This window comes from Lepidochelys kempii, chromosome 19, assembly GCF_965140265.1.
Source record: "Lepidochelys kempii isolate rLepKem1 chromosome 19, rLepKem1.hap2, whole genome shotgun sequence".
NCBI classification, from domain to species: domain Eukaryota; kingdom Metazoa; phylum Chordata; order Testudines; family Cheloniidae; genus Lepidochelys; species Lepidochelys kempii.
In genome coordinates, this window is record NC_133274.1 from 2,656,100 (window position 1) to 2,673,720 (window position 17,621).

Sequence of the window (17,621 nt, forward strand, 5' to 3'; positions counted from 1 at the left end):
GGGTTCTATGCCCCGGGGGGGGGGAAGATGGGGGGTTCTATGCCCCGGGGGGTGGGGAGACGGGGGTTTCTATGGCCCAGGGGTGGAGATGGGGGGTTCTATGCCCCGGGGGGTGGGGAGACGGGGGTTTCTATGGCCCAGGGGAGATGGGGGGGGTTCTATGCCCCGGGGGAGGAGATGGGGGGTTCTATGCCCCGGGGGGGTGGGGAGACGGGGGTTTCTATGGCCCAGGGGTGGAGATGGGGGGTTCTATGCCCTGGGGAGATGGGGGTTTCTATGGCCCAGGGGTGGAGATGGGGGGTTCTATGCCCCGGGGGGTGGGGAGACGGGGGTTTCTATGGCCCAGGGGAGATGGGGGGGTTCTATGTCCCGGGGGGGGAGATGGGGGGTTCTATGCCCCGGGGGGTGGGGAGACGGGGGTTTCTATGGCCCAGGGGTGGAGATGGGGGGTTCTATGCCCCGGGGGGGTGGGGAGACGGGGGTTTCTATGGCCCAGGGGTGGAGATGGGGGGTTCTATGCCCCGGGGGGGTGGGGAGACGGGGGTTTCTATGGCCCAGGGGAGATGGGGGGGGTTCTATGCCCCGGGGGGGGAGATGGGGGGTTCTATGCCCCGGGGGGTGGGGAGACGGGGGTTTCTATGGCCCAGGGGAGATGGGGGGGTTCTATGCCCTGGGGGGGGGAGATGGGGGGTTCTATGCCCCGGGGGGGTGGGGAGACGGGGGTTTCTATGGCCCAGGGGTGGAGATGGGGGGTTCTATGTCCCGGGGGGGTGGGGAGACGGGGGTTTCTATGGCCCAGGGGAGATGGGGGGGGTTCTATGCCCCGGGGGGTGGGGAGACGGGGGTTTCTATGGCCCAGGGGAGATGGGGGGGTTCTATGCCCCGGGGGGGGAGATGGGGGGTTCTATGCCCCGGGGGGTGGGGAGACGGGGGTTTCTATGGCCCAGGGGAGATGGGGGGGTTCTATGCCCCGGGGGGGAGATGGGGGGTTCTATGCCCCGGGGGGTGGGGAGACGGGGGTTTCTATGTCCCGGGGGGGAGATGGGGGGTTCTATGCCCCGGGGGGGTGGGGAGATGGGGGGTGGTTCCATGGCCCGGGGGGGGAGATGGGGGGTTCTATGCCCCGGGGGGGGAGATGGGGGGGTTCTATGTCCCGGGGGGGGAGATGGGGGGGTTCTATGCCCCGGGGGGGAAATGGGGGGTTCTATGCCCCGGGGGGGAAATGGGGGGGGTTCTATGTCCCGGGGGGGGAGATGGGGGGGTTCTATGCCCCGGGGGGGAAGATGGGGGGTTCTATGCCCCGGGGGGTGGGGAGACGGGGGTTTCTATGCCCCGGGGGGTGGGGAGACGGGGGGGTTTCTATGCCCCGGGGGGGGAGATGGGGGGTTCTATGCCCCGGGGGGTGGGGAGACGGGGGTTTCTATGTCCCGGGGGGGGAGATGGGGGGTTCTATGCCCCGGGGGGGTGGGGAGATGGGGGGTGGTTCCATGGCCCGGGGGGGGCAGATGGGCGGTGGCTCCAGGGCCCAAAGGGGCGGACGCAGTGAGGGGGCGGGCCTGCGACCTACGCAGGGCGCCCAGCCCCGCCCCGCCCCGCCCCGGACATGAGCCAATGGGCAGCGGCCGCCCTGCCCCCAGACGCGCGTTGAAAGGGGGCGGGCCTCAGCGCCTGGGCCCCGCCCTCTGCTCACTGCGCAGGCGCCGCTGGGCGCGCGCGGTGATCTGGGGCGCGGGTCCGGAAGAGGCCGAGTTCGGCCCGGAGCGCGCGGAGCCTGGGGGCGGGGCCAGCCCGGGGCGCCCCTGCAGGAGCAGCAGCCCGGTGAGCGAAGCCGCCAGCCTGCGTGTGCGCGCCCGCGCGTGGCTCCCCTCCTCTCCCCTCCCCTCCCCTCCCCGCGGGCACGCGCCGGGCGCTCGCACCCGCCGGCCCCGGCCCGCAGCGGGAGCGGGGTCAGCCGGGCCGGGCCCCTCTGTCCCCCGTGGGTGGGGGTCGCTGTCTGAGCCGGGGCGACCCGGCTCCACGGTGAGGGGCTGGCCGAGCCCGTGGGCTGTTCTGGCCCCTCGCGGGTCGGGGCGGCCCTGTGACCCCCCCCCCCCCCCCCACTGTTTTCCACTGCAGGCATCGGATGAAGTGGGCGGCCGCTCAGGAAAGCTGAGGCTCAAGTAAACGGGCCCGTCTCTGAGGGGCCACAAGTCCTCCTGTTCTTTTTGCGGAGACGGAGGAAGGCAAAAACCTGCCGTTTGTCTGAGCATCCGCTTTCCTGGGCGCTTTGGGATCTCCGACTCTGCCGCCCCTGGGCCCCTGCTCGGGCGTCTAGGCCTTGCCGCCTCGTGAAGGGGTGCGTGTCCCCAAAACGGACCCCCCACGGCAGGCACGGCCTTCCCCGGGACTGACTGGTTTCGGCAGAGCGGTTTAAGGAGGGAACGGGACGGAGACCACCCCCCTTCGGCCTGTAGAGGGCGGAACCGGGGCTCCTGTCCTGTCTGAGGCGCCTGTTGCAGAGAGAACTTCGGAGGCTGATGCTTCTGGTTGTCTGGCCAGCGCCGTGTACCAGCGCTCAGTTCATCCTGAAAGCTTCAGCCGTGTACATATGTGTTCTATAATGTGGTCCCGACAGACTGGCCCCAACGTTGCAGAACTCGGGACTAGCGGAGGCCGGGGGCAGTCGGAGGTAGCAGCAGGACCTGTTGGAGAGCGTTAACGTGGGGTGAATTCCGCAAGCGTTACACAGGCTTCTCTTGCGCTTTTCCTTGTAGTTGGGTAGCGCTGTACAATGGAAATCAGCCACTCTGTCAAAGAGCGCACCATTGCTGAGAACAGCCTGGTCATCCTACTCCAAGGTATCCACGGCTACGTCACCACAGTCGATCTCCGCGACGAGAGCACCGTGCTGGGCCGCATCACCAATGTGGACGCCTTCATGAACATTCGCCTGGCTGAGGTGACCTTCACAGACAGGCAGGGCAGAGTCTCCCAGCTGGATGACCTGTTTGTGACCGGCAGGAATGTCCGCTATGTCCATATCCCTGACGAAGTGGATATCAAGGCCACAGTGGAGAAGCAGCTGCAGCTGATCCACAAGGTGCGCTATTTTGGAGGCCGAGACAAAGGGAGAAAGGAATTCCCTACAGCAAGACACAAATAAACTCTCCTGGGCGTTGCCCAGAATTCCCAGGGAGCTCTAACCTGGAACGACAGCTCTCAGATCCCTTATAACATCACCCCCACTTCTGTACTGGAAATCTTCCCGTCTCTGCTACCGTTTTAGAGACTACAACAAACATGTCTCATCCTGAAAGATCCCCTGGGCTGCTCTATCAAATCCCTTCTCCATTTGTTACGGGGTTTTGGTTTCTTAGGGCAGCTTCCTGACATTGGTGTTGGGGGGATGAAGGGGGGGGGGGAATGCAGACAAGGGATCATCCATAGGGGTTTATTTTTAAATTTTAAGGCCTCTGTGAAACCTTCTGGTGTGTTTCTTGATGCTCTGGCAGGTAAAGGGAAGGAGGACACTTTTATATCCTGTCTCGTTCTTAAGTTGATCAGTAAACGTTTTTTCAAATAAAATCTTTATCCAGAAACCAACAGGCTTCTTCTGTGTTATCATTAGGTCTCTCCAGTGCCCTTTGCCAACTCCATTGATCTGTGGCTTGGGCCATCGCTCTATTTTTATTCTTTGATCAATGGCTGGTGGATTATTTCTGTTATCACATAAATCTTTGCTCACCAGCTAAGACCTGAGAATTCGCTACCTTCTCTCCATTAGGAAGTTAGAACCAGAAAGATCCTTCTGAATGGAAGGCAAGATGGAAATCTCAGCTCATGAGACAGGCCAGAGGGCTAGCTAGCAGGGACAATTGGATTATTAACTGACCCCTGGTTGCTCACCTTGTGTTATCCAAATGCTGGAAGTGGTTTTGCCTTTGCAGTGGAAAAGAGATCAGAAAGGCCTAGGTCATTGCCGCAAAAAAACGTAGCCATGCCATCTTTCCCTGGCTGATTAAACCCTGTCATCTCTGGTGTCCTGATTTAAAATGAAATGAAGTGAGCTGTAGCGCACGAAAGCCGATGCTCAAATAAATTTGTTGGCCTCTAAGGTGCCACAAGTCGTCCTGTTCTTTTTGTGGATACAGACTAACACGGCTGCTACTCTGAAACCAGGGATAAGCCATCCTTGCTCTGCTGTGCGTATTCAATCCTGTGTCCGGGTGAGGTGGGTCGCATAGGCTGTGCCAGAGGCAGGAAAGCACACAGACTGCTGATAGCTCAACGGGACGAATCCCCTTCTCTGACACACACACAGAAGGAGTCGCTCCTGAAATAGTTATGCCCTGGTTAACAGCTGACAGCCCCGGAGCTCTCCTAGCCTGTCACTGGTGCAGGTGAGATGGACAGTGACCCCTTGGCCAGTCGGGCTGGGAGCCCTTGTGCCTGGTTTGGCTCTCAAGTGAGACACAGACCAGTTCAATAGTGTCTAGCTGAGTTTGTCCATTTCCTGCTAGCAGGTGGGTGGGAATCTGTGAAGCTGGATCTTAAGGGGGGAAATAATAAAAGGATCCTTCCATGCACATGCTCTGTCGTTTTTGCCAGCCTGGCACCTGCTATGAGAGAGGACTTCGACCCCTACTGCTTTCATCCTGGCACAGTGTACCAGCACTGCATGGCGTAGTCACAGAAGTCACACAGCCTGGCCTAGCCCTCCTCTGCAGAGCACAGTGAGTGATCAGTGCTACGTGGTGCTGACATTTGATTGCACAAGAGACAGGCCATCTAACCCAACAAAGACATGTCAGCCGCAGACCACTCTGTTCATCCCAGCCATCCAGGGGGCAGGGAGGGTTTACCTAATCTTAGTAGAGAGGTGACTTTCACCAGGGAAAGTAATTGGACTGGAATTGCTTTTTGATGATTCACAGGTCTAAATGTCCCTCTGGACGCAGCAAAAGATGTCCCTGCCAGCACTTCAGCTCTCTGCTGCTCCCTCGAGCCAGGAAGGAGTCAGCCTGGGCCACAGCCAAGGGCAATAGATGATTTCATCCTATTTTGACAGGGCTCTTTTTGCCAATCAGCACTATCTGGCTCCTCTGAGATGGAGCTCTGGTCTCTTCACTCAGACACAGCCCAGTCCTGGCCTGTATCACAGGGTGACCGCGCACCCGTTGTGTCCTGTTTATCATTCGAGCGGGCAGGTGTGGGGTTGGCTGAGTCACCTGCAGCAGGTCAGCTGGTAGCTAACACATGGGGACTGTCAGAGCTGGACTGTGGAGCTGGCAGGAGCAGTGTGGGAGCTGGAATGGTGTGGAGGGGAGAGCAGACTGGTAAGCAGAGCAGAGTCTTGACTTCCAGCTGCCGTTCCCAGCTCTGAGAGGGGTTGCGGTCTGGGGACTGGAGCCACGGGACTGGGAGTTGGGACTCCTGGGTTCTGGCCCTAGCTCGGGGAGGGGATTGGGCTGTAATGGTCAGAGCAGGGGAGTGGGAGTCCAAACTTCTGCGTTCTAGTCCTGGCTTTGCCAGTGATGCTCTGTGGCTCGATTTCCTCATCAGTGGCCTGGGTTGCGTGAGGCTGAATCCCTGTACCGTGGAGGGGGCGGAACTTGGAAGCCCTGAGGCAAGGCACTAGCAAGGAAGCTGTCTGATTTACTCTTTCCAGGATCTCTAGGGCAGCAGCTGCTGCAGGGTCAGGTGCAGCCGGAATGGTTCAGGGCCAGCCCCGGCACAAGCATTGAAAGTGACAGCTTGGTCACCACCCTGGGTGGCTTGAGGGTCTGCATGACATTAGCAGACACGGGCTTTATGGCTCCCCAAGCTTTGGGGCTGGGAGGAGTTGTTTCTCCTTGGGGGCTGGCAGTCTGCTGCGATGGTAGTTCTGGGGCAGAGCCTGCACCTTGTACTAACATGGCCCACATGGAGTATGTTTGGGACATGACGCTGGGCTGCCATTCAAGCCCCTCTGGTGGGTGCCGCATGATGGCGCAAAGCAGCCTGCTCCCAATGCTGGGGCGGGCTGGGCTTGGCACTGTCGATGTCCACACTGCTGCTCGGGAGCCTCATGACAGCACAGAGCAGGGAGCCAGGGTTTGTGCAGCAGGCGGCTTTTCCCTGGGCCTTCGGGAGAGGTGACGTTACATCTCCTGGAATATGATCAGGGCCGAATTCCTCATCACTGTGCACCCCCTGCAGCCATGTTTGGATGGGCAGAGGGTGAGGCATTGCCCAGTGACCACGCAAGTGTTTGCACCCGCTCAGCCCAGGGGTGAACAGCCCCCCTAAAGTGCTGGTCAGCAGCGTACTTGGCTCCTACGAGGCAGTTCCCGGACTGGGCTCTGACATACCTAGCGAAGGCTCACCTAGCTCGTCCAGCAGGGGACAGAGCCATGCCGCAGACGCACACAACTAACACATCCAGCTGCATCCCTCCCAGATCTGACCCCTCCACACATCCCAGACCGCCACTCACACATGCATTCTGCCCCCGGGTTATGTTTTTCTCCAGCTAGTGAAAGTTAGGTGGGAAATGCCCTGACTCAGCAAGAATCAGAGGCCGTTTGGAAAACTGAGACATCCGCTTTCACAAGCTGGCTGGTGCTGCCGCTGGGACCTTCTCTGAGTTAAAGGGCCCCCCGGGAGCTGGTGTAGGAGGAGGGGGGCTTGTGCCATCCTTCTTCGGGATCTAGGTTTCTCTTTCTTGGCACACATGCTTTGACTGTTGCTCTGTCTGCCTGAGCAGCCCAGGGAGGCAGGGCTCGACTTAGCTCACTGTGTCTGTGGAAGAAGCTGAGCAGCCCTGTGGGCTGTGGGAAGGGGGGACCAGCTGGCAGCCAGACAGAGCAGGGATGAGCGGCTTTGGGCACTGATTTATAATGATGTGGCTGTGCAACAGAATTAGCTCCATGGTAATCGGCCCCTGATTCCCTCGTCCCACCAGTGCCCAGCCAAGAGCCTCCCGATTTCATGCACTTTATAAAGAATTTGGACCTGAAATTGGTCCTTGTGAAGCAACAAGCTGGCGTCACTGGTGTTCAGTGCAGTGCTGGCAGGAGCTGGGCAAATTCTCCTGCTCCAGCTCTGCAGATAGCCCTCGATCCCAACCCGCAGCCCCCCTGCCATTCCAGTTCCGGACTGGTTGTCTCCTGGCCAGAGCCTGCCAATCGTGCCAGTTTGGGGAGCGGGGAGGTGTGCATGTGTGCGAGGCAGCAAGAGCTGGTGTGTGATGAGAGACTGCAGGTGTGCGTGGGTGTCAGAGGTGAGCAGGGTGTGAAGAGGAGAGCGAGTGTGTGTCTCTCGGAACCCCTGTGAGTGAGCGTGGGAGGGCGGGGCACTGCACCCTGGGCTTGGGGAAGGTGTCAGCTCGCTGGCCCTGCAGACCTACCTCCCCCTCCCCCCAGCACGTCCATCCCTGTGCGTCATCCAATCACCAAGGCAACCTGGCTCCATGACCTCAGGGGTGTAACATCCCAGCAGCTTTGGAGGAAGAAAACAAACCTCCCTGTATCCTAACTACAGCCCGAGCTGTGATAGATGGGGGCTGGCGGGGGGTGCGTAGGGGTGTAGGCTGATTTTCGGGACAGGTTGCAGCTTTGTATCTGTCCCGGTGGAGAGAGCCAGCGGGCCCTGCTGCTGGATTCTGTGCTCCCTCCCAGTGATGTATTTGGTCCCTCAGCACCGTTTCCTGTTCCTGCAATGCTGCTGTTGCATGAATAAGGAGAGGCTCCGGAAGTGACATTGTCCCTTCTCTCTCTGGGGCCAGCGGGGTCTGGAAATAGCTCTCAGCAGTGACAATAACATGATCAAGATCAGTTGGGCATTAAACCCCGCTCTGTGCCTCAGCTGAGACAGAGCCTGGGAGAAACCAGCTAGCCCTTCCCACGAGCAGAAGACCCTGCCTGTCCTGGGGTCAGGGCTTCCCAAAGAAGCATGGGAAACCTCAGGCTGCAGCATTGGGTGTCAGTGCGGGACAGGGATGCTGCAGCCTACCTACATGCACCTCTCAAGTCCCCTTGGGAGACAGGGGCAGCAGAGGGTGTGTCCCATCTACACCTTACTCCTAAAGGCAAAGTGACCCACCCCCCACACACACCTGGGCAGTTTGCAATGTGTCCAGGTAGCTCCCAGGAAGAGGGATGGACCCACAGACCTCAGGACAAACAGCAGCCCCTTCTCTCAGCAGCATTGGCTGACTAAGTACAGTTCAAGCCTGGGAAGTGACTGGAACTGCCGTTTGTGCGGACCCTGGGCCAGTCTGGAGCAGCCGGAGAGACAGCTGCACATGGGTGGGGGGACCTTCTAACAAATCCCAGTCCCATCTACGTCCCACTTTTAGGAGTGGGAGTGTCTAGGAACTAGGCCATGGGGGTTTCCCAAGCCTTCCCAGTAGGGAGGCAAGCACAGTAACCACAGCCCAGGGGCCTTCATTACTCAGCATTTGTACAGTGCCGTGAGATCCTCAGCTGCATCTCCATGTCAGGAGCCCTGGGGCCAGCCCAGGTGTCAATCCTGCAGAGCTCCAGGGCGTGTACGGGGAGGGAGCTGCTGGTCTCCTTAGCCATGCTGGGTCTGGACTGCGGCAGAACTTGACATGTTGGGCCACAGACAGGAGCTTCCCTCCCCGTCCCCTGCCACCCTCTCCTGATGCTCATTAATGCAAGTGCTGGCCTCTCACATGGCACAGTCTAGGAAGGACCATGTGGGCTGTTGGTTCACTCTGCTCCCCTGCAGGCATGATGCTGTGGAGTAACTGGGCATTGGAATATCCCACGGTAATGCAGATACAGTAGAGTCTTCCCTGCCTCCCTCCCCAGTCTGTTCCACCCACAGCTCTCCTGTGGCTGGATGGTACAATCAGGAGGAGGAGAGGAATTGACTAATGCTCCTGGGGGTTTTGAGGTTGCCTCTCCTCCTTCTGTTGCTGAGAGGCAGAGAGAATCCAGAGAGGGAGGAGGGTGCCCTGCCTGTTACATGATTCACCCTGCGTGATGCAATTGCTTTAGAGTACCTGTGTGCAGCTGATTCACCAGAGGAGTGGCAGGGGGCAAAGGCTGGGAAGAGATTGCACCAGCTGCGCGGGGCTGCTTATTGGGCTGCTTCACAGGAAAGGCTGCTCCAGCACCACACCTGACATGAATCACCCCTGGCTAAACCTCTGGGAGTCTCATGAGATCACAGAGGGCTGCCTGCCATCTCTGATGCATCCCCATCACATCCCATTCTGGGTGTGGGGACTCAGAAACCCCCGGGGCGGGTTCGTGCATGGGCCCCACTTGCACTCGCTTTCCCGAAATCGCTGGCCCTGGCCCAAGGATCTGGGAGATCAGCTTACGAACATAGGGACTGTCAGACTGGATCAGATCACTAGCCTGCCTAGCCCAGAATCCCCTCTGTGACAGCAGCCAGGAGCAGGTGTTTCACAGGAAGGAGCCCTGCTGGGGACCTGCCCCCAAGGATAGTTAACCCTGACAGGGAGAGGTTGGCCTAGGCCCTGAAGCAGGAGTATCTAGATTCCTTCAAGGCTGCTAGAAGGGCTTTGTGTGTAATCCTGGCTTTTGGGCTGTGGATGCTCTCCATATCCATAGAAACATCCCATCCTTTTGACCCCTGCTATGCTCTTGGCCTCTCTGGGATCCTGTGCAGGGAGTTCCCCAGGTTAATCATGTGTCATTTGTGTGTACAATGTTGTTGTAGCCACATTGGTCTCAGGCTATTAGAAAGACAAGGTGGTGAGGGAATATCTTTTATTGGACCGACTTCTGTTGGTGAGAGAGACCGGCTTTTCAGCTACACAGCTCTTCTTCAGGTCTGGGAAAGGGACTGTGAGCATCACAACTAAATATAAGATAGTTTAGCAAAAGTAGTTAGCACATATTCTAAGGGACCATTTAAGGTGAAGTGGCCCATTAATATCCCTGTAACCACGGGACAAAAAGGGCAGTTAGCGGGGTTACAGATTGTTGTAATAAGCCACAAATCCAGGGTCTCTGCTCCGTCCAGGATCCTTAGCATCGAGCAAAGTTACGCATTTAAGCTCCCAGGCCCGTCTTTGGCAAGTGTTGTGCAGGTTTCCTCTGAGGATGAGGCCCGAGGGGGTCAGCTGCGGAACGGTCGCTGCGTGAGACACGTCCCCGTCCCCCCCCCCGGGCAATGGGGCGTTTCCTTCCTTCGCGAGCGCGCCCACCGAGCTGCTGCTGGGGCCTTGGGGGCCCTGCATGAGGGTCCCCAGCGCGAGGCACGTGTGGGCCCCACGGCCCGTGACGGGGGGGGGTGGGGGGCGGATCACTGTCGCAGTGCAGCTGTGATGTGCAAGGCGGACAGGCACCCTGGGCATTCGTGGGGAAGGGAGCTCTAGGGGGGCCCCCCCCCGGGGCATTTGCCTCGCAGGGGCGGGGGGGACCCCACATTGCTCAGGCTGCAGAGAGCCCACAGGTGACCCGGCAAATAGCCACCCAGCTCTCCTCCAATCACAGCCAGGCCGCTTTTTAATCCCCCCCAGTTACCCACCAATCCCCATGCTCCAGGCCAGCCCACCTGGGGCACAGCCAATCAGCACGGGAGGTTGACCAGCCCTGCCCAGTCGCCTATCCCGCCCCTGCGGTGATCAGCCAATCAGCAACTAGCACCCTCCAAACTCCTCAGTCGCCTTCCTGCCCAGCTAAGGTTTCAGCCAATCAACATTGGAGGCGCTGGCCCAGCCTTCCAATCAGGAGCGGCTCTGGGAAGATCTGTGACTTCTCCGGACAGCGGCAGCCGCCATCTTTGCTCTGGCCAGAGGCGCCAGAACAAAAGATGGCGGCTAGCAGAGGGGGCGGAGCCGGGCGGAGGCGTGGCTTGGCGTGGTGCGTCACTTCCGTTGTCAGGTGGCCGCCGCCGGGAGCGGAGCGGAGCGAGCCGGGGAGGGGGCGAAGCGGGCCTGGGCTGCGGTAGGGGATCCCTCCGGCCGGGCCCGGGGGTCATGGGTGAGGAGCGCTGAGCGGCCGCCGGGACCGGTGGGGGGGGCGCGGGTCATCCGGCAGGGATGTGGGGCCATCGGGGTGTGGGGGCTATCCCCCCTCCCTTGGGGGGCCGGGGGGCGGGGCGCTTAACCCCCCCTCCCGGGGCAGGGCCCCCCCTTTCCTTTGGGGGGCCGGGGGGCGGGGCGCTTAACCCCCCCCCACTCCCGGGGCAGGGGCCCCCCTTTCTCTTGGGGGCGCGGGGCGGTTAACCCCCACTCCCGGGGCCCCCCTTTCCCTTGGCGGGGCGGTTAACCCCCCCCCTCCCGGGGCAGGGCCCCCCCGTTTCCCTTGGGGGGACGGGGCGGTTAACCCCCCCCTCCCGGGGCAGGGCCCCCCCGTTTCCCTTGGGGGGGCGGGGCGGTTAACCCCCCCCCTCCCGGGGCAGGGCCCCCCCGTTTCCCTTGGGGGGGCGGGGCGGTTAACCCCCCCCCTCCCGGGGCAGGGCCCCCCCGTTTCCCTTGGGGGGGCGGGGCGGTTAACCCCCCCCCTCCCGGGGCAGGGCCCCCCCGTTTCCCTTGGGGGGGCGGGGCGGTTAACCCCCCCCCTCCCGGGGCAGGGCCCCCCCGTTTCCCTTGGGGGGGCGGGGCGGTTAACCCCCCCCCTCCCGGGGCAGGGCCCCCCCGTTTCCCTTGGGGGGGCGGGGCGGTTAACCCCCCCCCTCCCGGGGCAGGGCCCCCCCGTTTCCCTTGGGGGGGCGGGGCGGTTAACCCCCCCACTCCCGGGGCCCCCCCGTTTCCCTTGGGGGGGCGGGGCGGTTAACCCCCCCACTCCTGGGGCTGGGGACATGCCTGCTGGCCTGGGGCTCCCTTTCTTGGCACAGTTGCCCCCTGGCTGGAACCCTTCCCCTCCCCCTGCTGTTCTCCTGTTACCTAGCAGTGGAGCAGGGTTACACCTCCAGGGACCATGGAAACGCCCCTGGTCCAGCAGGGATGGGGGCTTAGAACCCCTCCCCAGGAGCTCCTGGTGTTTAGATAGATAGTGTCCCCCTCTGAAAGCTTTCACTTGTGTTGTGGGGCAGATTATGGGGGGCATAGGCTTGTCAGAGCTCTCCCAAGAGCCCTGTAAGTTTCCCTGAAGGTCCTTGGCATGGGCTCTGCTGCCTGTGGCTGATAGGCACAGCAACAAGAGTGACCGAATCCGCGAAGTGCTCCTGCTGCTATAGTGCTGGGGGTGCGCCCAGCCAATCGAGTAATGAAGCCCAGCACGGGTAGTGATGGGAAAGGCTAGATCTAGTGTCGTATGCAGTGGTGGTGTAGCCACCTTGGTCTTAGGGTATTGGAGAGACAAGTCGGGGAGGTAGTATCTTTTATTGGACCAACTTCTGTTGGTGAGAGAGAAAAGTTTCCAGGCTGACACCTGAAAAGAGTTCTAGGTCTCTCTCACCCACACAAGTTGGTCCAGTAAAATATATTACCTCCCCCACTTCATAGCTGTGTCAGGCAGGCTCCTTCACCAGGAATCTCCCAGGACACTTTGTAGAGGGAGATCCGGGCATTCCTCTTCCGAACCCCCAGCCTGGCAGCTTTGTTTCCGAGGTGACTGATGCATGGTGGTTTATCATTATTTATAGGCTGTTGGGCTAAATGCAGCATTTCCCAGTTTCTGATGATTCGCCCTGTCGGTTTCAGGTTTAACATGTAATATGGTTTGGAGTGTTCTCACCACATCAGAACCCACTTCAGATAGCGCCCGCCCTGTGACTGGCAGCATTGGTTTATTTATCTTGCTGTGTCCTGAAATCTTTAACTACATAGATGACAGAAACAAGAGTCAGCAAAGACCTGTTATTAGTCATATAGTATTGCAGATGTGCCAACTGTTTTCTGATGAGTATAAACATGCTGAGAATGGAGTCCTGGCCTGGAAGAGGCTACGTCTGAATGGGTGAGTGGGTACCATGCAGTGCAAACAGTGTTGCCAGAGAGTATTATCTAGGAGTTTCAGCAGGTCACTGAGACTTTTTGGGCTGTATCTACTGTAGGAAAATTGGCCCCTAGAATCCCCACTGGCTGCGGTAGTGTAGACAGGGGTCAGATAGTTGTACCATCAAGTCATTTATCTTACGCCACATCTTATACCTTTCCTACAGCTGGTGGAACTGCACTGCTGGGAAAGTATAGATAAGCCCTAGGCTCTGTTCTTAGTTCTGCTGCTGACTCACTGTCATTAGGAAAATCACCTTTCCATGCATCTCTACCTTAATCTGTAAAATGTTGGGTATAGTGCCTTCCTGTCTGGCAGGAGGCTTGCAAGTCTTAATGAATATTTCCAATCTACTTTGAGCTCTGGATGACAGGTGCTATCGAAGTGTGATCATGTTGGGGGTGGTCGCTGTAGCTGGAATGCTTGGTGGAAGACTCGGATTCTCAGATTTGAAAGAAAAGAAACATGATGTCTGAGTCTCTGGTTTAGCCCTTGTAAGTGCCATATTCTACAGCAGGGTCAAGGAAACTGCCCCACTATCTGGTTTTTTTTAGCTGCAGAAACTGAGTAAATAACTGGTTGTCTCTAAAACCTGCAATAACTGATTAAAGTGGCTGAGAGAGCCTGAATATTTTCTAGGATTCACAGTGGCTTTCACAGAAACTTAGAAAGAAGCTGCACTGAAATCTTGATGGAAAGCTGGAGGAGAAAATAGTTAATTTATGACAGGTTTCAGTGTAACAGCCGTGTTAGTCTGTATTCGCAAAAAGAAAAGGAGTACTTGTGGCACCTTAGAGACTAACCAATTTATTTGAGCATAAGCTTTCGTGAGCTACAGCTCACTTCATCAGATAGTTAATTTATGCACATATTGAAGCTGTCTGGTATGCAAATATTGTACTTGGGATGTTTAAGTATTGAATAGCCTAGAGAGGTTGAAGTGGTCTTGATCATGAAATTATTCAGGGACTGAAACTCCAGTTCAAAGTGTTCAACTTGTTTGTATGTCTGTCCTGCTATGTGAGAATTGGAAACATAAGCTTGCATGTGAACTCTTACAAGGATAAGTGGGGGAAGGAGGGGCTTGAAAGTTACTCTAACCATTCACATCTAGGCTTTGGATTTAAACCCTGATAAGGCTCCTACTGGTACTTGATTTTCTGCTGCTCTGGTCCTTAGTAGTGATTTGTTCTGATCTGTGAAGATGCAGGCTGTTCAGGAAGGCACCTGGGACTAGGTTGAGTGGTGGTTACCCAGCTGATCAGAGATGCTTGCGCACTGGCTTCCCTGCTAGCCAGTGTTAATCTTACTTCCATAAACATCAAATTAATCCATTGACTCTTTAAAAATATGTATGCACAAAAAAATATTTTAGAGCTAAATGTCTTTGTCTAAAAGTTCTTTAAGTTTGGTATTAATGTTTGTTTAGCACTTCTTGCATGTAAAGTACTAGCCCCGTGCTAAGTGTTCCTTTCTGGTGTCAGTGCACAGAAAAACTCATGGACTCCTGTGGAGAAGATTGCTTTACATCTGTACTGTTAGGAAAGAATCAGATGATAGTTTTACCCACCTGTGTAACAGCTTTGATACTTTCTGATACTTCGATACTTTGACTTTAGAATCGTGGAAACTTAGTCTGACTTCTTTTTCTTTGCAGGTAAAGTAGGTGGGAATTTACAGTGAAGAATTTTAGGGAAAATGTGAGTGACTCTTTAACTAGGTGCTAAAACCTTAAAAGGAAGTTTTGCTTTTAACAGAAATGACTTTCTGAGAACATCGACAACCTTCTGAGTAAAGGTTTCCATCAAACTCGACAATGGAGTTGTAACATCCTGACTCTCTTAAGATCCCCTACTGACTTGCTAGTAAGGAAAAGTGGTTTCATGATGCCATTCAAAATCTAAATGTTTTCTCTTTCTGACCAGGCTGCTGAAGCCGAGAGAGATTTTCCTGGTCTTGCACGGTTTTTTTTGTGGTGTGGAAGCCAGTGGCCTATTGACTCATCTCTTAAGGGTGTGTTCAAAGGTAGCAGCAGTTAGATAGATTTTGGACCAGTTCATGAAACTACAGAAGTGCAACTACATTCACATTGGCCTTCAAACAATTGCCACATTCCCTTGCCTACATTTGGTCAGAGGTAAGCTTCCTGACTTTCACTGAGATAAATTTGCCAAGCCTGCATAGCTTGCATACCTTCCACAACTAACCGCTCCAAAATAGGCTTGTTCCGTAACAGGCCTGTGTGCTTGTGAGGCACTTTGAAAAGCAACTTTTTCTGTCTTGAGTAACATCTGAAATACATTTGTGAGCCTGAAGAAGTGTTTACTTCATTAATTCTGGGTGTGCATAGTGTACATTTATATGTACACACGCTTACTTCAGTAATATCCGCTCTTTTCCAGGATCCAGATTGTTGTGAGACATTAGTTGGAACAACCTACACCTTGTTTGTGCAGAAATGGTGTCCCTAGCCTCTGTTTGCCATAAGCTGGGATTGGGTCACAGGGCATGGATCACTTGATGATAACCTGTCTGTTCATTTCCTTTGGGGCACCTGCCATTGGCCACTGTCAGAGGACAGGATACTGGGCTTGTTGGACCTTTGGTCTGACCAGTATGGCCGTTCTTATGTAAGTCTGAGCTGTCCTCTGCTAACTGATCTTGATGGTTCCCGAGTCTTCCCAGAACAAGACAGTTCAGCACCTTTCAATCATAACTAACAAGTTCTTGTCTAAGATACAGCTGTACTATACTGATGTACAGTACAGGTGCCAGGCAAATGTAGTGTGCACTTACCTATATGCACCATTCAATTGTTTACTCTGATGGGGGTCTCCATGGGGTATGACTGCATGAAATGAAACTAATGAAATTCCCAAGTGTGACTTTCCCCTCTGGTGTTAGCCAGACCGGTGATCTGCTAGGTCACTCCAATCCTTGACTCTGGGAGCCAGCCTGACCCTGCTCTGCTGTGAGAACCCCCACTCCTGGGCTGTTTACGCACAGCCTCTGGCATGTAAGCTGCTCCTTGGATTGTGCAACTGAATGACACTAGCCAATATCTCTGGTCCCAGACACAACCCTAGGAACCTCTGTCTTGCAGTGTCCAGTTATGCCCGCTGGATGCTGCAAACTTATATAAGTTGGTCAATTTAACAAAGAATTGATATGTACCAGGCTTGTTATCCCAAGGGGAGCCTCTGACACACTTCAAACCAAACACACTGCTTCAGGTAGAATAAACAAATTTATTAACTATAAAGATAGATTTTAAGTGATTATAAGTCAAAACATAAGTCAGATTTGGTCAAATGAAATAAAAGCAAAATGCATTCCAAGCTGATTTTAACACTTTCAGTGCCCTTACAAACTTAGATGCTTCTCACCACAGGCTGGCTGGTTGCTCTTCAGTCAGGCTCTCCCCTTTGATCAGTGCTTCAGTCACTTGTGTGGTGTCTGTAGATGTAGGTGGAAGAGAGAGAGAGAGAGCGAGCGTGGCAATTGTCTCCCTTTTATCATGTCCTTTCTTCCCTCCTGGCTTTCCACACCCCTCCGCCCTCTCCCCCCCCCCACACAAGTCAGGTGAGCATTACCTCATTGCAGTTCCACACTGACCAAAGGAAGGGGGGTGACTCATTGGAGAGTCTAACTGATTCTTTTGTTGCTGCCTAGGCCAGCATGTATTGTTCCTGTGAGGCTGGGCTGGGTTTGTCCAATCCATGCCCTGATGAGGTGTGAACTGCCCCTCTGCTTCTGGAGAGTTTTTGTCTGGGCTTGCTTTAAGCCATGGGGATACATTTTCAGCCTTACAACTTTATACATGAAATTATAACCTTACTATAACATCACTATTATAATCATGCTCAGTGCATCATAAGCCTTCCGAAGATGCCTGACATGACAAACTTTGCATTGGATACCACACAATCATTTTACAAGGATGAACATGGGGGTGCTGGGTGTTCCCCCCAGGTAGTGGATGTAACACTAATTTTGCTTTAGATTGATAGATACAACCTACTCATTCATGCAGCAAAGTAGCACATTGTGAACATGCTGAGGGAACAAACAGTTCATGTGTAGCACTATTTCTGTTTTCAATCAGTGTTTAGCAATTTCTTGTCTTTCCTTTTCAGGCCCCAGCAGTGAAGGAGAAAATCTTACATACTTGTCTTAGTTGAGGTGGACAGTGCCGGATAAGAACTGCTTAGACAATAATAAAGCTTTAAAGATGCGGATAGAGGCTAGCAGAAGATGAGTTTCTGTGGCTATGCTATTGTTCCCTTCATTAGAATCATAGAATATCAGAGTTGGAAGGGACCTCAGGGGGTCATCTTAGTCCAACCCCCTGCTCAAAGCAGAACCAATCCCCATTTTTGGCCCCAGATCCCTAAATGGCCCCCTCAAGGATTGAACTCAAAACCCTGGGTTTAGCAGGCCAATGCTCAAACCCCTGAGCTATCCCTCCCCCTTGTTCACCTGAACAAGATAACAGAGAACTCATTTTACTTTGATCTACCTGGGACCTTGTCATTTTGTTCTGTAATTTACTTGTGGCTCTTAACAGTGAAACTTAGATTAAGATGCTTCATTGTTGCAATATATAAAATATCAGTCTTGTCTTAAATTTGTCATTGGGAGAGCCCACAGGTGCCCCTCCCTGCTCACTTCTTCAGAGATGGCAAGAGAGTGTCTGTTGTTCTTGCTTTTATTTTGGCT

The 17,621-nt window shown here is 55.5% G+C and overlaps 2 protein-coding genes across 12 annotated transcripts in view; both read left to right on the forward strand.

The window, feature by feature from the left end:
* The first annotated feature begins 1,728 nt into the window (after nucleotides 1-1,728).
* Nucleotides 1,729-3,582, forward strand: LSM10 (LSM10, U7 small nuclear RNA associated). Of its 3 annotated transcripts, none has more exons than XM_073317360.1 (2): nucleotides 1,729-1,818; nucleotides 2,615-3,582. In XM_073317360.1, exon 2 carries the CDS (start codon nucleotides 2,771-2,773, stop codon nucleotides 3,140-3,142), a length of 372 nt encoding a protein of 123 aa, XP_073173461.1. In that variant the 5' UTR covers nucleotides 1,729-1,818; nucleotides 2,615-2,770; the 3' UTR covers nucleotides 3,143-3,582. The 3 variants fall into 3 exon arrangements, with proteins under 3 accessions (XP_073173461.1, XP_073173459.1, XP_073173458.1); XM_073317358.1 differs by having other exon boundaries at nucleotides 2,754-3,582; XM_073317357.1 differs by having other exon boundaries at nucleotides 1,730-1,818; nucleotides 2,116-3,582.
* The window catches only part of STK40 (serine/threonine kinase 40), a 74,623-nt gene continuing 58,731 nt past the window's right edge, over nucleotides 1,730-17,621 (forward strand). For 6 of the 9 annotated variants that reach the window (XM_073317343.1, XM_073317348.1, XM_073317347.1 and 3 more), the window contains exon 1: nucleotides 10,843-10,943. Coding sequence is in view for 1 of the 9 variants with exons in the window: in XM_073317347.1 (XP_073173448.1) it covers nucleotides 10,940-10,943 (4 nt within the window). In the remaining 8 variants the exon portion in view is untranslated. Of the gene's footprint in view, nucleotides 1,819-10,842; nucleotides 10,974-12,473; nucleotides 12,864-17,621 lie in introns of those variants that run through there. The other 3 variants (XM_073317346.1, XM_073317344.1, XM_073317345.1) reach the window with 3 other exon arrangements.